Below are 22579 nucleotides of genomic sequence, written 5' to 3'. Positions count from 1 at the left end.
TTCTCTTTAGCCTGTTCCCACCTTCTGAGGGCCTTTGCCTGGAGAGTACTGTACTCTCCCCATTTCTTTCTTTCTTTTTTTTTTTTAAGATTTATTTATTTAGTATGTGTACAATGTTTTGTCTGCATGTAGGCCTGCATGCCAGAAGAGGGCACCAGATCTCATTATAGATGGCTGTGAGCCACCATGTGGTTGCTGGGAATTGAACTCAGGACCTTGGGAAGAACAATCAGTGCTCTTAACCTTTGAGCCATCTCTCCAGCCCCTCCCCATTTCTTAGGTATAAATGAGAATATATTCCCATGGACTGCCAGTTACAGACAGACACACAGACACACACACACAGTAAACCTGTTACTCTCCTCACCTCTCAGGCACAGATGACCACATAGACCCATAGCCTGCCCCTTACAGACAGACACACAGACACACACACACAGTAAACCTGTTACTCTCCCCACTTCTCAGGCACAGATGACCACATAGACCCGTGGACTGCCCTTTACAGACAGACACACAGACATACACACATAGTAAACCTGTCAGACATCATGCACCTGAGCCTACAATTTGTGCTTGGGCATAGCCTTATTCCTCTTGAGTAATAAACACACAGTGAGGGTCTCAAATCCTAGCCCAGCTATTCCTGTGGTTACTCACCGGCTTTCCTTCAGGTCCAGCCACACCACGTTCTCCCGGGAGACCCTGTAAGACAATATGTCTAACACCACCTTGCCCTTGTGCCCAACCCCAGCTTCTTCACTGCCCACCCTGCCCTGATGGCCAGCAGGACAAACAGTGCTGACTCCAGCCCTATACATGAGACAACAGACGTAAGAGTCACAGCCTTGCACACGTGTGACCTATGGGAGAGGAACGTACCGGGCTGCCATCATGACCTCGCTTCCCAGGCTCTCCTTGGTCTCCTTTGATGCCTGGTACACCCTGCAAGCAAAAAGCCATGCCCTGAGTGCCATTCTCCGCCATGTGTATACATATGTGTGCCTACTACTTATGGCATGCCCCATAGAGAGTACAGTGGGGTAGCAAGCCTCACCCTGTCTCCTTTGGGTCCACGGTCACCATCGCTGCCTGGCTCCCCCTATATGGATGAGATGTCAGGTCAGGCCCAAGTGTTATAGCGGGTCACAAGTTGGCCCCATGTCGGGCAGAGTATTACCAGTACTTGGGAGGCAGAGGCAAACGGATCTCTGTGAGTTCCAGGCCAGCCTGGTCTACAAGAGCTAGTTCCAGGACAGCTAGAACTGTTACACAAAGAAACCCTGTCTCAAAAGAACAAAAACAAAAACAAAAGTTGACCCCACACTGACCTTGGCACCTTTGAGTCCAGGGGGTCCTTGTTCTCTAGAGGGTCCAGTACCTGGGTCCTCGACAGCCACCTATGAGAACAAAGCAGTGGATGGAAGATGAGTCTGTTATATAGATTAAGGGATCAGTACAGGTCTTAGGATCGCATAGAATTATGGGATTGAAGATACTGCATGGAGTTTCTAGGGCCCAGTCTCAGGGTAACATCATCACCAGTCACAAGGCTGGGTGATCACCTTGGGGCCAGGAGGGCCAGGTGGTCCAGGAAGGCCAGGAAGGCCATCTCTGCCCTGCAGAAGAGAAGACAATGGAGGTTGTGCCAGCTGGTACAGGCTCCAGCAAGGACTGCTTTGGGGTGCCTCCCCCAACACACACCTGTTCTCCACGATCTCCTTTCTCTCCTCGTTCTCCCTGGATACAAAGAGCAGTGTGAGGCCAACTCAATGGGGAGGCCAGTTGCTCTAACTATTGCCCTGGCTCTCCTGGTCGGCCCCAGACTCACCCTCTCTCCTGGCCGTCCTGCCTCCCCCACACCACCAGCCCGGCCTGGGAGTCCAGGAATGCCAGGCTTTCCAGGTTCCCCAGCAAGGCCAGGTGGTCCAGGTGGGCCCCTCTCCCCAAGGGCCAGACCAGGAGGCCCCTGAGGGCCAGGGTCTCCACGATCTCCCTTCAGCCCGCGTTCTCCAGGAAAACCAATGGAGCCCTGTGGGAGGAGAAGGGTGGGTGGATGCTTATGTCCGTTAGAACATGGCCTCCACAGGGCATCTCCACCGAGCAGCCACCAGCCACACTTACCTCCTTGCCCGGAGGGCCTCGCTCACCGGGGTCCCCCTTGGGGCCAGGCCTCCGCTCAGGCACAGACAGGAAGCCACCAGAGCTTTCATCCCAGGTCTCCACAATGTCCCGCAGGGCTGACACCTGAGGAATGGTGAGGGCCCAGAGGAGCAGGGCCTATAGCTGACACAGCTCATCTGCATGGCCCTGTGGACTTTGCTTGTCTCACAGGGCCCCACTAGACCCCACCTCAGCTCTGAACAACCTACCTTGATGCCAGCAGTTTCCAGCAACCTCTCTGCATTCTGGAGACATAAAGATGGTGAAGAGCTAGGGATCCACGAAGGAGAAGGCCCTGCCTCCTGCCCTACATTGTCACCTAGGCGCGTTTCTACATCCTCTCGGCCTCCATGGAGGTCAAGTGCGAGGTCACTGGAAGCCTATCTTTGGCATTTCTCTACCACTTGTGCTTCCTTGAAGGGAAGCGTCAGGAACCGCAAGGGACAAGGGACTGAGCACAGAGGGCAGAACCCACAGAGTCCCACGGCATGGGGAAAGTGAGGGAGAAGTGGCCACTATAGGTAAGCAGACAAGGGTCAAGGGCCAGGTCTGGCTCACCGGCAAGCTCCCAGGTTCTCCTCGTAGGCCACGTTCTCCAGGAAGGCCCTAGAGACAAGACATGGGCGCTGGAACCCACCATGTGGGATGTGTGTGCATCCGGGGAGGGCATAGCTACATGAACCCCAGCCTCACCTGTTCCCCTTTGGATCCAGTCTCTCCACGGTCACCCTGGAACAAAGAATGATCAAGGGGGGACATGTCTCCTAATCCTCTGTGTCCCTTCTCATACTCTTTATCCAATATAGATACACGTACTCACCTTAGGACCCACACTTCCTGGGACACCAGGGAAACCCTGAAATATGAGAGGACATAAAGAGGTCACATAGGATCAAGGCATCCCAAGTGGGTAGCCCAGGAAACATAATGGGCCATTGATTCCAAGTCCTAGAATTACCCTAGACACTCACCTGGCCAGGAGGACCGACCTGTCCTGGGAGACCTGGAGGACCCTGGAGTCCAGGATTACCAGGAGCTCCACGTTCACCCTTAGGGCCATCAGGACCCTGTGGAGGGTACAGTCAGCATCAAGGGCCTCAGGGAAGAGTGGAAGCAGATCCCTCACAGGGTCATGAACGGGGTCACAGAATATAAAAAACTCAAGCACTCACTTCTCTTCCAGGGGCACCAGAATCTCCCTTTTCCCCCTAAGGAAGACAGGGATTTTTAGATATGGTCCAATCTGAAGCCACAGCATCCTCCAAGGGGAGGGGCTTACCTTCCTCCCATCTTCTCCAGGGTCTCCAGGTTCTCCCTGTGGGCAGAAGACTCATAAGCCTAGATGGTTCAGCTTTGAGACTGTCTGTATAGATTTCAGATGACTATAACTGAATCTGTGCCTGTAACTTTATGGCTCTGTGAGTCTTTTTTTTTAAGTTGTTTTTTTTAATTAATTAATTAATTTATTTATTTATTATGTATACTATATTCTGTCTGTGTGTATGCCTGTAGGCCAGAAGAGGGCACCAGACCCCATTACAGATGGTTGTGAGCCACCATGTGGTTGCTGGAAATTGAACTCAGGACCTTTGGAAGAGCAGGCAATGCTCTTAACATCTGAGCCATCTCTCCAGCCCGGCTCTGTGAGTCTTAAAGTGACTGTGTCCATCCCAGACAACTGCTATGTGTTTATGGGTATGCCTATATGTGTCTGCATTCATGTATATGTATTCATGTCCTCCTCCTTTAGCTCTCTATATGTAACTCCACATCCATGCAGACATAGCAGGTGTCTGTCCGTGTCTTATGAGTTCATATGCCCATATGTGTCTTAGCAGGTATACACAGGGCTTTGCATGTCCTAGAAGGTGACTTTCCCTGTCTGTCTGCATATCATGGCCTCTGTCTTAGCATGAGTTTATATGTGTGTACTAAGATCTCTAGTTCCTTAGAAACTCTATGTTTTGGCTTGTGTCTGCCAACCTTATATGATTTTCAATATATATGGTCATACATCTGTTGGTGACTGTTGCTATAAATACATCGCCAGCATGTCCTCAGATGTGTCATGGTACAGCTATGGGACTTTGTCTAAGTAAAATGTCAAGTGTTAACATGTCTCTACATGCCACTGAATGTGGCTTGATGCCCACAGATCTGCTGCTCCCAACCTTTTTTTTTGTGGCTCTTTGACTGGACAAGTGGCTGTGCCTTATTTTGTCACATATTAGCCCTTCTGATCGGACACACACACACCTAACTCACAGCGTCTGGCCCTTATGAATGGACACACACGCACCTAGTTCATTGTGTCTGGCCTTTCTAAACCGACACATGCACCTAGCTCACCGTGTCTGCAAGGCTGCCCACATGTACACTAGAACACACTTTAGATGCATCTTCACATGGGGGCTATGTCTATGTTGGTGCATGTCTACATGTGTCAGTACATATGTTTCATGTATTGTCTATGTTTCTGGGCTATGTGAATGCGCTGGTCTTTCTTGGCAGGTTTGGTAATGCTTAGAACACTCACGTTTTTCCCATTTAGGCCAGGTTTGCCATCCTCGCCTGCCTTTCCCTGTGGGAACAGAGTGTTGGTCAGCTGTCAGGGCTCAGGTGGCCCTAGGAAGAGGCTACCAGGATAATATGAAGCCGGACTCACAGGTACTCCAGGGGGGCCAGGGGGACCAGGTTGGCCAGTGGGGCCGTGTTCTCCTCGAAGGCCTGGAAGCCCCTGGAAAAAAATCCATTGCTAGGATTGAGAGGGTCTCTGAGATACTAGTTAGGACATGGCACCCCATTGCCAAGGAGGGACCCCAGTGATGTGTAATGCAGAGGTCAGCAAGGGGACTCTACTGACCTGCTGCCTAGGGACTGAGACCTAACAAAGACCCAGTAGGGCCAACTGGCCCTATTTTCATTGATGTGAGACCTGAATGGAGTTTCTGCTGGGCCTCCAAGCCACCCTCCATCCTGGCGTCTCCCCTAACTTACATCTCTCCCAGGGTCTCCAGCTTTGCCTGAAGCACCCTAAGAAGACATTCAAAGTTAGATACATGGGATGAGGGTCCCTGCCCACTGGCAGGACAATGGTTTCTGTGACCCCCAAAGCCTTGTAACGGTGCTATGCCCCACACAGGAAGGCTCTGAGAGGAAAACACATAGCTGGTGCCAGAGCTCAAGACCAAGACCAACCAAATGAAGTGAGGGGTACAGAAATGGGGCAACCACTACTCACATGTGGCCCTGGGGGGCCAAGTGCACCTGGTTTCCCATCCAGTCCATTCCGGCCATCCAGACCTGGGGGCCCCCGATCACCCTGAAGAAAACAGAGTGACAGGAAGCCTTGAAGACCAAGATGGGACCAAGAGCCAGCTTCACCTCCGGAAATAGATCATATCATCTCACCTTGTCTCCTGCAGGGCCTCGGACACCTGGGTCTCCCTGGATGGAACAAGGTCAGATAAAAGGTGCCGGCAAGATGGTGATGCAAGTTAAAGGACAAAGCAGGTACTCACCTGTGGGCCAGGGGGTCCCCGAAGCCCGTCAATGCCCTGAGGACAAAGGAAAGAAGAGTCAGAGTGAGGTTTTCCAGGACTACAGTTCCCACAGGCCATCACACTTACCCTTTCTCCAGAGGCTCCAGGGGGGCCAGGATCACCCTTGGGTCCTCGAGGACCTTCCTGTCCAGGCTCTCCCTGTGGCAGAGACAGCATTGTGGAGGGAACACTCCTCAGCCACTAAGTACATTTGAACCAGGTCCCCTCATTAGGGACACCCGATCATTCCCAGATTTCCAGCTTCACTTTACCCACAAACCCCAGTACCTTGTCTCCGGATCCAATTCCTGCATCCACCTATAGGGGAATGAGCAATTAGAGCACTTCAAGAGGAAATCTGAGGCTGGAAAGGGGAAGCGGGGTCCGTGAGGGGCTATGAAGATCGATAGAGGAGTCAAGGGGCTGTGAGGGGAGAGCATGGGGTAAGAGGAGACAAGAGTTCACAGGGCAGGAAAGGGAGATGACAGAAGACAAGACTCAGCTTAACACCTACCGGCCGTCCAGGGGGACCTGGGGGGCCCTGGGAAAAGAAATTACAGGTGTCAATAGGAGCCTTGAGGTTACCTGGACATCAAAGTTCATAGTTACCCCAGGTTCGACTCTGCCTCCCAATTCCCTAAAACACCCCAATGCCAACTCCTAGAGGGCAGCTAGGCCCGCGAGTGGCTATCACCATCACCGTTTCCCCTGATAACTTCCAGACCCCTTGCATGGTCAAAGGCCACATGGCAGCCCACACAAGCCCAGGACGGGTACTACTCACCGGCTCCCCACGGTCACCCTTGGGTCCAGATGGTCCAGGGCTGCCCTGCAGAAGGCCAGGGAGTTACTCAGGACAAACAGCAACTGGGGGGAGACTTAGAAGTACCACGAGGGCTCGTGAGGTCCCATGGCCTTTGGGAAGTTCTCACAAAAGAGGCGAAGGGAGTGAGGGCAGTGACGGTAGATTGGGTGGATGAATAGAGACTGAGGTCAAGGGTAAGGGGCCAGAGGCTGTTACTCACATTCCGTCCGTCTTCTCCAGGGTCTCCCTGCTCGCCTTTCTCACCCACAGGCCCCCGGGCCCCAGGGGCGCCCTGAGAAGAACAAGTGGTTTGAGATGGACTCTGGCATCTGCAGATTTTCCCATGAGCAGCACTGACTGCCTATATTCCACATCACCCCAAAGTCCATGACAGAGTTTCCCATCACCCCACACCTCCCTGTAGATTCCCCTCTCACCTCCCATCCCTCCCAGAGCCTCCTACCACCTTCTGGTCTAAGCATCTTCCTCCTTTTTCCTCGACCCCTCATTTCTCCCAACCAACACTCACCCGAGGGCCACGCTCGCCGGCTTTTCCAGGCAAACCTGGGTCACCCTGGTGATGGAGAGAAAAGTCACTCTGTGCAGCTGGGTTAGGATCTAACTGACTCAGTCAGCGGGGACAGAGATGGCCTGGACACTGACTGGACAGGAAGAGATGGGGATGGGCAAGATGACCTCTTAGGGCCCAACCATCCTTGGGGTCATGGTTCAAGGGTAAAGAATCAAAAGCCACAGTGGGGAGGAGTCTCACCGGGGTGCCCTCGTCGCCTTTCTCTCCAGCTTCACCCTGAGAGACATGAGTCAGCTTGGTACCAAGACCCCAGTGATACAAGCACCCATTCTCCCTGTTCTCCACTCCCCCAACTCCAGCCTCTCACATCTCTTCCTCGGGGGCCGACAGGTCCTGGGGGGCCAGGTCGCCCAGGATCTCCCTTCTCTCCAGGAGGCCCCGAGTCTCCCTGCCAGGGAGACAAGAAAGAGGTGATGAAGAACTCAGATACCAGGCAGCCTTTGAGAGGAGGGAACTCCAGAAACTCTGGGGTCTTCCAAGGGTTGTAGATACTCACTGTGGGTCCTGCTCTGCCAGTGAGGCCAATAGGACCCTGAGAGAGAGCAGGAAGGGTAACAGGACTTAGCCAGAGTTTGAGGTACCTTTCCCTCCACCTTCTGTTACACGCCTTCCCCCCATTTATTCACCCGGTCTCCAGGGTCTCCTTTGGGCCCAGGGTCTCCAGGAAGAGCCAATCCAGGTGGGCCCTGTAGATGGGATTAGCAGAATTCAGGAGAGGGTAGCCTCCAGCTGTGCCTACCCACAAACCCTCTGGTCTTACTCACTTGTTCCCCTTTGGTTCCAGAAGCTCCTCTGGGTCCAGGGAGTCCAGCATCTCCCTAAAGGTGACATGGAGTGTCAGCATTAGTACCAGGCTCCAGGTATTGCCACAACCCAGCAATCATGCTGCAAGCCTTGTTATTTCTAGGTAGCACCCAAGATAGACCCTGTGACCCTGTGACCTTGACCTCACCCTTTAACAACCCCCAGACATACCTTTTCTCCTTTGACTCCAGTACCACCAGGACCCTGAAAACAAACAGGACAGACACAGCTCAGCCTTGTCTAGGGATTCATAGGATCAGGTTCCATGGGGACGGAGATAAATGAAGCTAGATGTCACAGGCTCAGTCTCTGCCTGTAGGTCACAGGCTCACTAACGAGAACAAGGTAAGGACCACACACGAGGGACTGACATGTGTCCATGACTGCAGAATGGTTATGGGGCACAGGGGCACAGCTGGAGGTCTGAAGGAGATTACCACTCAAGGGGAATCACCAAGCTGAGCTACCCAGGGTTAAGGTTGTGCGGTCCCAGCCCTGAGCAGAGTTCCTATGCCACTGCTCCAGGACTATGCTGGCCTCGGGACCCCGTCTGTCCCTCACTTACCACTGCAGGGTCCCCAGGGCGTCCAGGCTCCCCCTACAGAGAGAGGACAGGGACAGAAACAGGTCAAAAGGCCACCTAGGAACCCAAAGTCCAAGTGTCCCATCTGCCACATCCCTGCTGCCAGGAAGTGTGACATCTAACCCATAAGTTACCTTTTCTCCTCTGCGGCCAGCAGGTCCTGGTGGCCCCTGTACATGGAGAAATTGTGAGTCTGAACAGGGAGAGAGGGACACAGGAAAATCCCATTCCTGATCCCCCGCCAAAGTCACAGACTCACCTCAGGACCCTCCACTCCAGGATGTCCAGCAACCCCGGGGAGTCCCTGGGGAAGAGGAACAGAGGTGGGGGTGGGTTAGAAAGGTGGGATTGGGCAGGGCAGGAGTTGAACTTGGCAAGAGACAGAGAGCAGCGAAAGCCAAGGGCAGTTTACCCAAGTCAGAAAATTGAAAGCTCGATCCCTGGAAGCTGAGCACTGTATCCCTAAGGATTGGGTGTCTTGGGCTGATGGGTAGAAGGGCGGGGGTAGAACGGATCAAGAGCAGGAAATTAGAACGAGGAGGGAACATAGAATCCACAAGTCAGCCAGCACTGGCTAAGGTCAAAGGGCTTACCTGGGGTCCCACTGCACCAGGTGGTCCCCGTTCACCCTGACAGAACAGAAGAGGTTAGAGCTGAAAATGGCCCCAGATCCTCCCAAGCCCCCGAGGTTGCACGTACCTTTTCTCCAGGTTCCCCCGGGGTCCCTGTCTGTCCCCGGTCACCCTAAGGAAAAAGAAGAGAGGGGCTTTCAGAGAACACCAAATAAAGTGTATCGACCTCCAGCTACTAAAACTACCAAAGCCCCTGCTCTCTCTAGGCCCATAACCTTCCAGCCTCCGCAACACTGTAGGAGGGTCCAGACTACACCTTACATCTGCACACACTCCCTGCCACAGCTGGGACTTACTTTGGGCCCAGTAACTCCAGGAGCTCCCCGTAGGCCCTGGACGATGGAGAGTTCAGAGATTTGGGTTAGAGCATACGGGTGAAATGAGACTGATGGTTGGAGGCAGAAACTAGAGCTAACTCACCGGTTCACCTGGGGCCCCAGGTTGTCCTGGAAGGCCTGGGGATCCATCCTCACAGTCACCCTGAAGGAGAAAAAAATGACAGGAAGACCCAGGGGAGGCCCTGCCTATGGGCCACCAAGAGGTCGGGTTCCTACCTTCTCTCCCTTCTCTCCAGTGCGACCAGCCGGGCCTTGGGGTCCAGGGCTTCCAGGAAGACCCTAGAAGGAAGTAAGCAAACATATAAGCCAAAAACTAGGAAGCCCAGTACTCAACCACTGCCCCAGCAGAAGCCCATGGCCTCCTCACCGGAAGTCCAGGCTCGCCTTGTCCAGTGCCACCAATACCTGGTCCTGGGGGACCCTGGAGAAGGACAATGTATCAGGAAATGGCCATGAGACCTGGACTCCAAGCCATGCCCAGGATACCTGGTCCCTTACTTACCCGTTCCCCACGATCACCTTTGTCACCCTGGAAGACAGATCATGACCCCATGACTATGGATCATACCCTTCCTCCCCAAGATACAAGGAAAGTTATTGGGTCAAACTTTATTACAGAAATAATGGGAACTGCCGGGCGGTGGTGGCGCACGCCTTTAATCCCAGCACTCGGGAGGCAGAGGCAGGCGGATCTCTGGGAGTTCGAGATCAGCCTGGTCTGCAAGAGCTAGTTCCAGGACAGGCTCCAAAGCTACAGAGAAACCCTGTCTCGAAAAACCAAAAAAAAAAAAAAAAGAAGAAGAAGAAGAAATAATGGGAGCTGGGTGTGGTGGCGCACGCCTTTAATCCCAGCACCTGGGAGGCAGGCTAATCTCTGTGCGTTCAAGGCCAGCCTGGGTCTGCATAGTAAATTCCACGCTAGCCCAAGTTACATAGAGTGATCCTGTCTCAATACCCCCACCCCCCAAAGAATAATGGGGAACTGAGGAGTGGGAGTTAAAGGCCAGAGTAGTAAGGGTTGTATGGACTCCAGCGGGGTCACCAAGTCTCTGAATCACACAGCGTTCATAAAACTAATAGGGGATCATGGTGTCACCTTCACTGATGTTCCCGGAAGTCCTGGGGGACCACGGGGTCCTGGTTGCCCCGAAGAGCCACGAGGTCCAGGGGGTCCCTGATAAAGGAAACAATACATAAAGTGTTTTAGACCTCACTGTCACCCCCCCATCCGGTCTTCTCTCTCTCCCGTATCTCTTGCCGTCACGTATCTTGGGACTTACCGAAGGTCCAGGGTCCCCTTTCTTTCCAGGAAGTCCTGACCCTTCACCTCCAGTGACTTGCCCAGGCTCCCCCTGTGTGGGCAGAGAGCACTTCTCAGGGTAGGGAAGATAGAATAAGGTCCTAGAGGTATCCCAGTTCTTCCTTAGCAGGCTTTAGGCCTTGTTTAGGGCCTAGCCTGGGGCACCCCTGCTCCTCCAGGGAATAGCCTGGCCCCCTCTCTCTTTCCCTTTAACCTACCGGCTCTCCCTTTGGGCCTCGAGGCCCTCGCTCTCCCTGAGGACAAAGCAGAGGAGAGGGGTAGTAAATTCAGATGAGTCTCAGGGTGGCCCTCATGAGCCATGACTGACCCCAGCCTCAGGCTCTTCACCCCATAGAAAGAACCCCAGAAGGCACTGGAAAAGCAGAGAGCACTTACCGGTTCCCCAGGAGGGCCAGGCCATCCGGGAGAGCCCTGAAAATGGAGGTCAAAGGCAGAACAGTCAAAACCATAGCACCCAGTCGGGCCATGGTGCCTTTAATCCCAGCGCTCAGGAGGCAGAGGCAGGCAGATCTCTGTGAGTTCGAGGCCAGCCTGGTCTACAGAGCAAGTTCCAAGACAGACTTCAAAGCTATAGAGAAACCCTGTCTCAAAAAAACAGAGCCAAAACCAAAAAACAAAAACAACAACAAAACAAAACAAAACAAAAACTCATAGCACCCGTTCAAGGAATTGTCCCCCTGTGACCAGCAAAGGCAAAGTTGACTCACTTTAATGCCAGGAGACCCAGGAACGCCAGTGAGGCCAGGACTGCCTGGAGGTCCTTCTGAGCCAGGAAAGCCCTAGAAAGGTAAGGAGGTCAGAGCAGGGAAAGATTCTCCTCCCCGTCCTGGTTTACATCAAGAGCCCCATTCTGTCGCCAATGGCTCTAACCTCCAGGATCCTAAGTGCTACCAGAGGTGAGCAGTCGGGGAGAAGCAGCATTACCAAACTGAAGGGCGCTATCCCAGGCAGTGAAGAGGCAGAGGCCCAGCCTCCCAGGGATCTCAAAGCCTTTACTCTCTCCACTCCAGAACCTCGGCCTAATTTGCTATGGTTTATAATCTTCACCCGGGCTTCTAAGAATATTCTGTGGGTATTTATTTATTTGAGATAGGGTCTTGCTGTACAGTCTAGGTTAGCCCCAATGCTGTGGCTCCCCTTATCCCTGCTTCTTGGGGGCTAGGATTACAAGTGCGCATGCCCAGCTCATCCTGGGGCTCTAACTCCTCTTCCTCCTCTTTCTCTATGCCCTCGGAGAGCACCCGCAGGAGCACCCTGGAGATGGCTGATGACCTCCACACTCACCCTCTCGCCTTTTGCCTGGGTACTTCCCGGGGGACCCTGTGGGCCAGGAGCACCGGTCCTGCCCTGAGTGAGGAGAACAGGTCAGGAGGCTGCAAACCAGTCAGGGTAGGGACAGGTGTGGAGAGGAACTCACCGGGAGACCGGGGGGACCTGGAGGTCCAGCTTGTCCTTGCAGTCCCTAAAAGGGGTGACCTACATGAGTCCTGTGCTGTCAACCAGCTCGGCCCCACTGACTCCTGGTCTGTTTACCTCTACAGGGTTACTTACCGGTACTCCAGGCTCCCCCTTCTGGCCCTAGGAAAAGACATGTCAGCAGAGGGTAAGAATAACCAGCCTAAATGTGGCCTTTCAGGCATTCAGCCCTGGTCACTCACCTGTGGACAATGCACAGCACAAGGCTCGGATTGTGGCTGTGGACAAAGAGGCTCTTTGAGACCAGGAAGCTCTCCTAAAACAGCCCCTAGGTCCCCCATCTACTACCGGTTCTCAGGAGGCCTTGTCCGAACCTGTATGGTCACAGCTGCCCGACACAGGGTTACTGCCAGATCACTGACTGCTCGGTCCAAGCTTGGGCCATTATCCATGGCAAAGAAGTTCTGGATGGTGTCTGTGCCTGGTGCCAAGCGTCGCAGCTGCTCTGGGTCAGCACCCGCCATACCCAAAATCATCACCTTGAGCCCTAAGAAAAAATCCAGCAACCTACATGTCAACCTCACTGGGGCCACCGCTATTCCCAAGGCCCCATCCCATCAGCCCTACAGCTCACCAGAAGCCTGGACCTCTTGAATGGGACTGAATATGTCCCCCCTCAGCGGCTCATCCACTAACAGGACCATCACCCCTGGTACTCGCTGACGGCGACCAGGAGCGTTGGATGCCAAGAGGTGGCTATGAGCTGTGATCACGGCTGTGCCTGCGCAGAAAGGCGTGTCAGAAGCCTGAGACATTGAACTCCTGATGGGGAAGCCCCAGGAGCCCAAGCCATTTGCAACCCTTACCTAGGTTGTTTCCGCTTGGGTCCACATAGGGGATATCCCGGATCTTTTGCAAGATGATGCCAAGATCATGGGAACTATTCAGGGGGAACAATGGGGAGGGCCGGTGACTGTAGGACAGCAGGCCAACCTGGGTGGGGACAGACAGAGAACATGGGGGGAACGAAGGACTAGGACAGGGTCCTCAGAGTCTGGAGAAAAAGACATGGGCGGTATGACCAATTCAGAACTGCTAATTAGGATGGGGGTCACCCAGCAGGTGAGATGGTCTGGAGCCTGGGTGTGAGCTAGGAGCATCTGAACCCCCAGAGGGATGGGAGTTGTTGGCTGGTGAGGAACCTGCAGAGAGGAGGGACAGAGACAGTGGAGTCTGCCTGTCTTTAGAGCCAAACCTGGGCAGCCTGTGGACCAAGAGGCCCGAGTGCAGACACCAGCCTCTCCAGGACCCTCCTGACAACCTCTGCATTGTGTGCATTGTCTCGGGTGGTACGTAACAGGAACACCACGTCCACCTGGCCATGGGGACACGCTGCACAAAAGAACTGAGTTGCTAACATCATTAACCATGTCGTGGTCCCCCCACCCCGGGCTTCTCCCACCGTTCATTCCATACCTGGCTTTTGTGTGACAGAGACCTCAGGACCTCGTGTACCCCTCTGGATAGGTACCAGAGAGAAGACATAGGAAACACCAGGGTCTAGGCCTGTCACCCTGTGGGAGCTTGAGGTCCCTGGCAGTGTCTGTGGAGCCCCAGGCACTTCTGCAGAGGCAAATTTGGTTAAGCAGGAGCTTCTCCATGGAGCCCCAAATACTACACACCCAACTCTGGCCTTCACCTCACCCTGGCCAGTTCCTCTGAGGGGCCGCCAGGACAAGATATAGCTGGATGCCTCAGGTACTGGGGTCCAGGCCAAAGTCACTGAGTCAATGGAGGTGTCCACCACACGGAGGTCAGTGCTCAGGACACGAGAGGGCTCTGAAAGAGGAATCGGAGACCAAAGAATCAGAGCCTGGATGCAGAGAACAAGAGCGACAGGATCTCCTGAAGCAGCTTCACTTTAGTGAGGCATTATGGGAGATCATGGTGGATTCTCCCTCAGGGCCTTAGGGGAGGGGCTTAGGCCACGTCGGCAATGAGGGGGAAGCACACACCACAGCCCACAGAACTCTGGGAAGGCTCACCAGTGTGTGCAGACACCTTCCTAGGGGGCCCTTCTCCCGTTTGCCCCAGGACACTCAGCCGTACATGGTACAGAGTGGCTGGCTCCAGTCCATCCAGGTTGTAGCTGTTAGACTCAGGTCGCAAGATCAGGGACTGTTCCTGGCCACCTGAGACAAGTACAAGAGTAAGGATCAGGACTACGCAGGAGGGTGGTGATTAACAGTGACAGACGCACCCACCTCACCGACTCCCACCAACCACACTGACCACCGCCTGACGGACCTTCCCCTCTCATCTTTACCCTGGCCTCTCCACTGACCTACCAGATGCATCCCCTCAAGCCTGATTAGCCCCGCCCACCTTGTCGATTAGGCCCCCTGCTGTTTTTGTTCCTGCAGACCTGGTCCCCTGCTCCTTTCACCAACGTTGATGACTCCGCCCACTGGCCCTCTGCCTCCGTTGATCCCAACCTATTGGTCCTACTAGGGCACCTCTCACCCTCAGGTTGCCAATGCAGACGGAAGCCCAGGGCTCCAGGTACCGGCTCCCAGCGCAGCCTCAAAGAATGTGCTCCTCGCTGCACTACTTGAAGGCTCTCCAGAGGTGTTGGAGCCTCAGGCGCTTAAGAGAAAGCACTACAGTCAGGGAGGTTTTGCTGCACCAATCCCAAGTACTTACTACCTTCCCCACCTCCCCGAAGACTTTGCCCACACAGGTTAACTACAAATCCTCGAGCCCTTCTCCAATCTCCAGCACAAGTCCAGCCCCATAAGCCCCACCCCTTGGACACTAGCCTCGATCCAAACCCCAAATCCTCCTACGTGTGGTGACGACAATAGAAACTGGTGCGCCCTCTCGGTCCCCAACCAGTGCCGTCACTCTCACTGAGTAGCTGACTCCGCCTTCGAGATCCCGTATCTCGGCAGAGTCTTTGTTTCCTGGGAGTATCTGGTGCCTCATAGGGCCGCCTGTCCAAGCCAGGGAAGAGTAAGAGTTAGGGGAGTTACCAGAGAAGGCGCTGTAACCGGGAAGGACAAGCATGGGGTCATGGAGCTGTACCTTCACTCCGTCCCCATGCCAGTCTATAGGCTGTGGCTCCAGGGACTCCTACCCAAGTGACCCGTACAACATCACTGGACGCATTAAGGATTTGCAGTTTGGACACACTGCCCACAGGCTCAGGAGCTAGGGGCAAAGGCAAGGGAAAGGTCAGGGGTCACTGGGTATCTAGCAGGAGCAAGCGTGGCCAGGTGAGCATGGGTAATGGAGGCTAGGTGAGGTTAATGCAGCTGGGTCAGTAGAGGGAAGTTTAAGAGTGAGGAGGTCAGTGTTCCAAAGTAGGAAGTGTGGCACGGCCAAGGTCACCACCGTGGGTGGACACTCAGTCACCATGGGCGGTTCAGTGTGGACAGGAAAGTCACTGAGCAGCAATGGAGTAGTAGTTAGAGCAGGCAGAAATACACAGCAGGGTGGGTCAGCCCATAAGGTGAGAGAAGAGCTGGCCAGGGTCACTCACCAGTCCTCACAACCATAGAGGCAGGGGGGCCATCCACACCAGCGACATGGGTTCTCACATGCACTGTGTACTCTGTGTCTGGCTCCAGCCCATCGATGTCGGCCACCGTGGCTTCCCCAGAAACCAACTGAGATTTCTCTGGACCTAGAATCAGGGATAGAGGCAACACCAGGACTTGGCAGACTACCTGTACTCCACTTGGACCCCAAAAGATCTCCATCCATCTTCCTCTCAGAATCGCCTCTCAGCCCCCCTTAAACCCCTGCCTCCTACCACGGCCTGAGTGCCAGGAAACCCTGTATCCTGTGGCGCCAGGAACACCGGTCCAGGCAACGCTGATGGATGAGCTGCCAGACTGAGTCAAATGGACTCTCCTCACTGGGCTCAGTGGGTCTGGAGAGGGAGATAACGGGAGTCTGGTAAAGCAGGCAGGAGGTCTAATTGGAGAAGGGTGGAAGCTATCTCTTCCATGAGTGTTTAAAGAGGCAGAGATCTCACAAAGAAGGCAGTGAAAGCTTTGACAAAAGGTACCTAGGAAGGCTAAGCAGGCAGGCAGTAGCAATCTGAAAGACAAGGTGTGATAGAGTGGAGTCTATGGATGCATTAGGAGATAGTGAGGCCATCAGGCAAAGAACAAAGTAAAAGTTTAAGAGAGAGCTGGGTCTGGCGAAAGAGGAGGAAAAGGAGGAGGAGGGAGAGAAGGAAGAGGAGGAGGGAGGAGGAAAAGGAGGAGAAAGAAGAGAAGGAGGAGGGGGAAGAAGGAGGAGGAAGAGGAAGAAGAGGAAGTGGCGGGTTCTGAGGGATGAGTAGCAGGAATGAGAAGACAGTGGGAGCTGAGGGGGAGCACAGGGGAGCTGAAGGAACGACTCTCTTGGGGTGGAAGCGGCGGGCACGTTAAGTGATAAAAAGGGCTATAGCAGTCTGAAGGGACACTGGAGGCTAAGAACCAAGAGACTGGGTCAGGCTCTGACCAGTTCGAGCCACGATGACCACAGGGGGGCCCTCCTCTCTCCCTCGAAGCGCTGACACAGCCACGTGATAAGAGGTTCCAGGCTGCAGCCCCAGGATGTCTGTGGTGGTCGAGTCTGGGGTCAGTGTCTGACTGGACTCTGGACCTAGGATCAGAGAGAAAGGATGGCTTGGTTTCTGGCTGTCCTCTTAGTTCTCTCCTCGGTGATCCACACGCTCCACACTGACCGCTGCCTGTCCTCCAGCTAATCCGGAATCCACTGGCCCCAGGTACAGGTCCCCAGGCCACTCTGATTCTTGTTGCATCTGACACCACAACCCGCAGTCCTGGAACAGTAAGTTGGGTTTCTGGATCTGGAGATTAAAAACAGGGGTCAAGGGTCAAGACAGGGACAGCAGCAAGTCAGTCACCAGTCCCTACAAGTCTCCCAAAGTGCTCACCTCTGCGGATGGTCAGGATGCTGGCACCGCCCTCTTGAGTGCCCACTCGAGCAGACACCCGCACCGTGTAGCTGATCCCAGCTCGAACATCATCTAAGTCAAAGGTTGTCTGACTCCCAGGGAGCAACAGGGTTCGCTCAACTCCTGAGAGAAGGCAGGGTGGACAGGCAGGGGTCAGTACCATACAGGGATATAAAACAGCAATCGGTGATGGGCAGGAATGCAAGACAAGGGGTCTCATGGGAGCTGGAAAATTGGATGGGGAGGGGCAGCGAGAGATGAATGCAGTGAGAGAAAGGGATGTGGGTCAAAGGGACCAGTCATGGAGGCAGCACGGGACAACTGGGGCCACCAGTGAACGGGGACTCTGGGTAATAGAGGGTGTAGTATGATGAGTCCGTGACAGCGAGGCGAGTGGACCAGCCGCTGATAGACACTGTCACCCAGCAGAGGTGAGTGCTGGGTGAGACATGAGAGATTAGTATTAGAGGACTTTTAGTCGGGGGGGGCAGTGGAAATGTGAGGGATTGGGGGGCACATGGGAGTCTGAAGGGGCGTTCAAGGCAAAGAATCAAGAGACTGAGACAGAATCTGTCCAGTTTGCACCACAATGACCACAGGGGGGCAGGCCCTCTTCTCCCTCTTGAGAAGGACAGCAGGAGGGAGGGCCATAGAGCTTATGGTGGAGGAGGATGAGCCATGGTAGGGGTGTGGGTGGAGTGGGGAGAGACAACTGGCGAGACAGGCAGGGTAGAGGAGAGGAAAGACAGACCCTGGGGCAGTTCTGGGGATGACAGTTGTCAGGATGTAGATGGGCAAAGAGATGACGGAAGTTGTCGGAACCCAGAGGAAGGGGTGTGAGGGTGCTGCTGGCTGGGACTTCAGGATGAGAAGACTTTTCTGACTGCTTCTGCCTTACCCTGGCTACTGCGGACAGTGACACGGTACTCGGTGGCACCAGGGACTGGTTGCCAAGATACTTGCACCCGGTGCCCGGGCAGTTCTGTGGCTCGTAAATTCATCACCTCGCTCGCTGGCTGCTCTGGCCCTGGGAGAGAGGAGACTGTAAGGTTGACTGGAGTCTGGAGTTGCTAGATTTTCCCAGTCTACTTCAAGCTACAGAGCCCTTACCAGTAGGAACGACAGTCGCAGGAGTGGCCACCTCCCGGCCCTCCAACAGAGTGTAGAGCGTGAAGCGATACTCAGTGCCCGGCTGCAACCCATCCAGCTGGTGGCGGGTCACATCAGAGGGCAGGACCACTTTCTGTGGTGCTTCCAAGCCTGTAAGATGGCAGGGTCGTGTTAGCTGCAGCCAAGCCCCAAACCCTGCCTGCTCAGCCTTACAGTTGCACTGACCACTTTCACGATGCCATTCCAACCGGTAGCCACGGGCCTCAGGCACCAAGTTCCAGGAAAGGAGGATGGATGTGGGGCTCAAGATGACAGGGTGCAGGGTCTGCTCAACCGAGGAGTCTGTCCAGGGCACATGGGTATCAATGGCCTCTACACCCTGCCCTGCCTGCCCATCCCAACCTGAAGAAAGGACCCAGACTTCTCACCAGTGCGGGTAGTCAGAGAAGTGGCAGGCCCCACGCTGTGGCCAAATAGGGCACTCACAGTCACCTCATAGTCTGTGCCAGGCTCCAAGTGATATAAAAGCATTGACCCCTGTCCAGGGCTCAGGTCCTGCTGCTGTGTTGCCCCGCCTGTATTGGGGCCACAGAGGGTTCAGTGGGTGTTACAGACGCAGGGCTTTATCATTTTGTCAACCCATACCTCTCGCTTACCGCGGAGGTCTCGCCATGCCACACGGTAGCCAGTGGCACCTGGCACTCTCCTCCAGGCCACCAGGAGGCTGTGGGATGTGATGTTCTGGATGCTCAACTCCAGCCCTTCCTCGGCAGCTGAGGGAAGGTCCACGGGGGATTAGTGAGGTCAAAAGTAGGAAGGGGTTTGGGGGTCTGGGTGGTTAGGAGAATGGGGTCAGAGGTTAACAGAAGTGCTCACTGGTCCGAGCTGTTCCACTCACGGCCTCCCCGATGCTGTTGGCGTAGAGGGCGACCACAGTCACTTGGTATTCAGTTAGTGGCCGGAGACCCTGTAGTCGCATGCTGGTCTCACCAGCTGGGACGTTCACCTGCCCAGAGCCAGAGGTCATCTCATATTGCTGGCCAAGCCCCCTAGCAGTCATCACCGCTGACAAGCCTTACCTCTTGTCGCTCACTCGGCAGTGGCTGTCCCAGCCCTGTCAGAGGGGTGTACTGAACCTTGTAGCCAGTCACGGGGCCACTAGCCGCTGTCCACTGTACTCGCAAGGATTGACTACTTGGCTCAGACAGCACCAGGTCCCGGGGCCCAGACGGAGTGCCATCAGCTGCGAATGGGGTTGGAGCAGCATCAGGTCATCAGGAAAGAGGGTGAGGAGCACCTAAGTCAGCACTCCCAGGCTGGGGTTGGGATAGAGGCCCAGGGCCAGGGTACCCAGCATGGGCAGGAACTTACGGGGCAGGGTCACAGGCACACCACCAGCAGTCGTGCACACCCTCCGAGAAATGAGGGGCAACAGTGTCCTCAAGATGCTGAAGTCGTTGACAAAGAAGAAGAAGTCATTGGTTGGCTGTGAGGCAACCCGCTTCAGCTCCTCGGGGTCAGCATTCTTGATTCCTGAAGAGATGCCCAAACAGGGCTCAGTTACTTCCTCATTCTCTGCACGGTCCCCACTCCAACTGACCTCGCCTCAGCTTGGTTCTCACCCACAGCAAACAGCTTGACTCCCTGCCCCTTCAGTTTTTGGGCAGCTGGGTCCACTAAGTCTTGGGACTTCCCATCCGTGATCAGGATACAGACCTAGAATAGATGCCAAGACCAGTAAGGGATGCTTTGAACATTTATTTTGGAGTCACATTTGGAGGCACGATAAGTTTAGGGAACACCTTGGGTATGCCAGGTCGTGTTAGATGGGGCAAAAAGACGTGGTCAGAGACGTGACGAAGAGCGGCCCCTGTACGTGTGTTGCCACCCTTATAGCTGAGTTCCCGGATGGCGCGGACGGTATCACCTCCAGAGCCGAGTGCATCCAGACCAAATTCTGTCCTGAGGGGAAGAAACAGGATAACAAAAGGCAAGGATCTCTTCCTGTCCTAGCCTCTGGGATGAGAGCTCTTGAGTGTGCCCTTGGTTCTGAGATCCCAGACCTCTACCATGGAAGCTTCCACCTTAACAGACTCCACAGGTGCCACGCAGTCCAGCAGTGCTGCGGAACTTCAACAAACTGTGAACCCTTAAGGTTCCCAGCCCCGGGGGAGACAGGATATCTGGTTAAACAATTATAGGAGGAAGGGCCCAGTGGTAGGACAGTGGACACTGGCAGGACAGAAAGTCTTTCTGGTGAGCTGAAGGGGTCAGAGAGCCCAGACATGACTCTGACCTGGACTGTGCATCTCTATCCAGACCAGAAAACAGAATCATCCTGTCTAGCTCACCCTACCTCTGACCCCCTCCAGGACACTGGCTTAGGAGTGTTTCAGCACAGGAACACTCTTCCCAGTTATCCCTACCTCTCTCCAGAGGAGGTCTCTGCTAGGGCCTTTCTGGACTCCCCAAAGCTGGTTTCTAGACTCTCTCCTATCTGAGGAAAGGGGTCTTGGGACCTACGATCCTGGCCCCAAGCCGGCTACTCACTGTGGGTCATCACTGTACTGCACCGTGGCAAATCGGACGCCCTGCGCACTGGCTGCCCCTGAAAAAGGCAGCACCAGCCCCTCCAGGAATCCTCGCACTTCGCGGAAGTTGCTGCGGCCAATGGATGAAGAGCCATCGAGTAAGAACACGATGTCAGCGGCGTAAAGGCGCGTGCAGGTCACTGAAGCGGGGAAGAGAGATCGTGACCTTTCCTAGGAATCCAGCCATCCTCTCTAGGCACTGCGGTCCCCTGGGACTGAGTGGACAACAGGCTTCATCTGCCTAGCAAATGGGGATCCGGTAGGCGTGTGCCTGCTAGCCTTGGAGGAAGCCGCAGTGGAGCTCAGAGTAGAGCTTGTCTCAGGGAGGGCAGAAGCATCGTGGGGGAGGATAGATCGCAAGCAGGGTGTAGTTCTGGGGCTGAAGTCAGCTTCGGAGGGACTGTTGCCAGGTGGCAAAGGGCAGGGAATTCAGCATGCATCTAGAGAACTAGAATTTGGGTGCTAACGAGATAGGAGGCAATTTGGGGAGCCTAGAGTGGAATTTGGGAAGCCTGGGAAGAGTTAGAGGCATCGATGAAGAGTTTGGAGAAAACCTGGATGGGAAGGTGTCAGGGATAAAGTTTGAGTAGATGCATGGGTTTCAGGGTGCAGAATCCCGGAAGGTGCCCACCTCTATCTCTGGGCTGGGCCCACACTCCGGGCGCCCCCACCAGGACCTCGGCAGTGCAGAGCGCAGCGACCAGGAGCCGCAGCCTCATCCTGGGTGATAGAAACCGTCAGTCAGGAACCCCACCTCTGTTCCTTCTCCTGAGCCTTTGGCGGGTGGAAGCCCAGTGCCCCCCACCCCAAGTCCTAATCTTGCCTGCCGGTCAGCCTGCTCCCGCCGCAGCCGCAGCCAGTCCTAGTCCCTCCGGCACAGAGGAGAAAAGTCCCAGATCCCAGGAGGCGGAGCAGCAGGCGGGGACCAGGCGGCCCGCCCTCACTCCCCTCCCCAGAGGTCTCTTCCCCCACCCCACTTCTCCCGGATTTAAGTAAGATATGACGCACTTTAGTGCAAGGCCCTCTCCCATGTCTTCTGGAATCATCCAGGGTTTTTTTTTTTTTTGACAGACGCTGAGAGAGCACCCCAACCTGGCTTAGGGTTATAGGTCTTGACTGCTTTTTAGACAGTGACCAATGAAGTCATTGCTGCTCTCTGAAATGTGGACAGGTTCCTGCAGACCATAGGGGTAGCAGCCCGATGGTGGGACACTTTGCAGCTGGAACTGACTCACCCCCAACCCGTGGGGGTGCCCAGACAAAGCCTCAGGCCATAGATCCTGACAAACCCAAATCTTGTGAATCAGCCATGCTTCTGTCTGGTGGACCTCCTCTTCCCCACCCTAGCCTCTGCGACAGGCAGGGCAGCCCCCAGCAAACGAGAGACACCGGGACTATTTTAGGGACCCCAAATCGTGTTGGGGGTCTAAGCAATCCACCCTTGTTTTGGAAGAGAGAACTTGTGTCATGCTTACTCATGCTTGTCCTACCCAGTGCCCTTCACTCCCCACTATGTCTTGAACCAGTCCTAGACAGATGCCATCCAGATGTGTTTGCAGTGAGGGAGGGTTGTCCATATGTGAAGGGATGGACCACCCATGCTGACAGCTCAGCTCTCTCAGGAATCCACCTAATGCCATGTTCCCACTGGCAGGCCCTGTCCCACCATCTAACCTGCCTTCATCCTGGCTTGTAGGAATCCCCTCCTTC

General features: G+C 54.7%; 1 protein-coding gene across 1 annotated transcript in view; it reads right to left on the bottom strand.

The window, feature by feature from the left end:
* Col7a1 (collagen type VII alpha 1 chain) overlaps positions 1 to 21588 on the bottom strand; it is a 32190-nt gene extending 10602 nt beyond the window's left edge. The window contains exons 1-79 of the mRNA XM_057766862.1: positions 21501 to 21588; positions 20829 to 21009; positions 20081 to 20240; positions 19901 to 19994; positions 19650 to 19811; positions 19358 to 19521; positions 19155 to 19284; positions 18935 to 19051; positions 18707 to 18853; positions 18504 to 18620; positions 18279 to 18428; positions 18067 to 18195; positions 17148 to 17291; positions 16935 to 17060; positions 16709 to 16852; positions 16011 to 16130; positions 15738 to 15881; positions 15281 to 15406; positions 15043 to 15189; positions 14720 to 14842; positions 14242 to 14388; positions 13901 to 14035; positions 13673 to 13819; positions 13452 to 13588; positions 13063 to 13189; positions 12831 to 12977; positions 12571 to 12743; positions 12439 to 12474; positions 12332 to 12358; positions 12198 to 12242; positions 12065 to 12127; positions 11488 to 11559; positions 11156 to 11191; positions 10978 to 11013; positions 10740 to 10811; positions 10556 to 10633; positions 9962 to 9988; positions 9827 to 9880; positions 9676 to 9738; positions 9542 to 9601; positions 9418 to 9453; positions 9189 to 9233; positions 9083 to 9118; positions 8749 to 8793; positions 8624 to 8659; positions 8472 to 8504; positions 8078 to 8110; positions 7867 to 7920; positions 7729 to 7788; positions 7599 to 7634; positions 7410 to 7490; positions 7283 to 7318; positions 7040 to 7084; positions 6731 to 6802; positions 6490 to 6534; positions 6220 to 6246; positions 5994 to 6023; positions 5793 to 5864; positions 5685 to 5720; positions 5575 to 5610; positions 5405 to 5485; positions 5161 to 5196; positions 4829 to 4900; positions 4700 to 4744; positions 3443 to 3478; positions 3336 to 3371; positions 3135 to 3230; positions 2984 to 3019; positions 2857 to 2892; positions 2722 to 2769; positions 2373 to 2408; positions 2125 to 2247; positions 1832 to 2032; positions 1705 to 1740; positions 1566 to 1619; positions 1332 to 1400; positions 1058 to 1102; positions 883 to 945; positions 661 to 705 (exon numbers count right to left, since the gene is read on the bottom strand). Coding sequence (XP_057622845.1) covers positions 661 to 705; positions 883 to 945; positions 1058 to 1102; positions 1332 to 1400; positions 1566 to 1619; positions 1705 to 1740; positions 1832 to 2032; positions 2125 to 2247; positions 2373 to 2408; positions 2722 to 2769; positions 2857 to 2892; positions 2984 to 3019; positions 3135 to 3230; positions 3336 to 3371; positions 3443 to 3478; positions 4700 to 4744; positions 4829 to 4900; positions 5161 to 5196; positions 5405 to 5485; positions 5575 to 5610; positions 5685 to 5720; positions 5793 to 5864; positions 5994 to 6023; positions 6220 to 6246; positions 6490 to 6534; positions 6731 to 6802; positions 7040 to 7084; positions 7283 to 7318; positions 7410 to 7490; positions 7599 to 7634; positions 7729 to 7788; positions 7867 to 7920; positions 8078 to 8110; positions 8472 to 8504; positions 8624 to 8659; positions 8749 to 8793; positions 9083 to 9118; positions 9189 to 9233; positions 9418 to 9453; positions 9542 to 9601; positions 9676 to 9738; positions 9827 to 9880; positions 9962 to 9988; positions 10556 to 10633; positions 10740 to 10811; positions 10978 to 11013; positions 11156 to 11191; positions 11488 to 11559; positions 12065 to 12127; positions 12198 to 12242; positions 12332 to 12358; positions 12439 to 12474; positions 12571 to 12743; positions 12831 to 12977; positions 13063 to 13189; positions 13452 to 13588; positions 13673 to 13819; positions 13901 to 14035; positions 14242 to 14388; positions 14720 to 14842; positions 15043 to 15189; positions 15281 to 15406; positions 15738 to 15881; positions 16011 to 16130; positions 16709 to 16852; positions 16935 to 17060; positions 17148 to 17291; positions 18067 to 18195; positions 18279 to 18428; positions 18504 to 18620; positions 18707 to 18853; positions 18935 to 19051; positions 19155 to 19284; positions 19358 to 19521; positions 19650 to 19811; positions 19901 to 19994; positions 20081 to 20240; positions 20829 to 21009; positions 21501 to 21588 — 6483 coding nt within the window. The remainder of the gene's footprint in view (positions 1 to 660; positions 706 to 882; positions 946 to 1057; positions 1103 to 1331; positions 1401 to 1565; positions 1620 to 1704; positions 1741 to 1831; positions 2033 to 2124; positions 2248 to 2372; positions 2409 to 2721; positions 2770 to 2856; positions 2893 to 2983; positions 3020 to 3134; positions 3231 to 3335; positions 3372 to 3442; positions 3479 to 4699; positions 4745 to 4828; positions 4901 to 5160; positions 5197 to 5404; positions 5486 to 5574; positions 5611 to 5684; positions 5721 to 5792; positions 5865 to 5993; positions 6024 to 6219; positions 6247 to 6489; positions 6535 to 6730; positions 6803 to 7039; positions 7085 to 7282; positions 7319 to 7409; positions 7491 to 7598; positions 7635 to 7728; positions 7789 to 7866; positions 7921 to 8077; positions 8111 to 8471; positions 8505 to 8623; positions 8660 to 8748; positions 8794 to 9082; positions 9119 to 9188; positions 9234 to 9417; positions 9454 to 9541; positions 9602 to 9675; positions 9739 to 9826; positions 9881 to 9961; positions 9989 to 10555; positions 10634 to 10739; positions 10812 to 10977; positions 11014 to 11155; positions 11192 to 11487; positions 11560 to 12064; positions 12128 to 12197; positions 12243 to 12331; positions 12359 to 12438; positions 12475 to 12570; positions 12744 to 12830; positions 12978 to 13062; positions 13190 to 13451; positions 13589 to 13672; positions 13820 to 13900; positions 14036 to 14241; positions 14389 to 14719; positions 14843 to 15042; positions 15190 to 15280; positions 15407 to 15737; positions 15882 to 16010; positions 16131 to 16708; positions 16853 to 16934; positions 17061 to 17147; positions 17292 to 18066; positions 18196 to 18278; positions 18429 to 18503; positions 18621 to 18706; positions 18854 to 18934; positions 19052 to 19154; positions 19285 to 19357; positions 19522 to 19649; positions 19812 to 19900; positions 19995 to 20080; positions 20241 to 20828; positions 21010 to 21500) is intronic.
* Positions 21589 to 22579: the final 991 nt, after the last annotated feature.

The sequence above is a fragment of the Chionomys nivalis genome, chromosome 4, assembly GCF_950005125.1.
Source record: "Chionomys nivalis chromosome 4, mChiNiv1.1, whole genome shotgun sequence".
Taxonomy (NCBI): domain Eukaryota; kingdom Metazoa; phylum Chordata; class Mammalia; order Rodentia; family Cricetidae; genus Chionomys; species Chionomys nivalis.
This window is presented reverse-complemented; position numbering and strand designations above follow the sequence as displayed.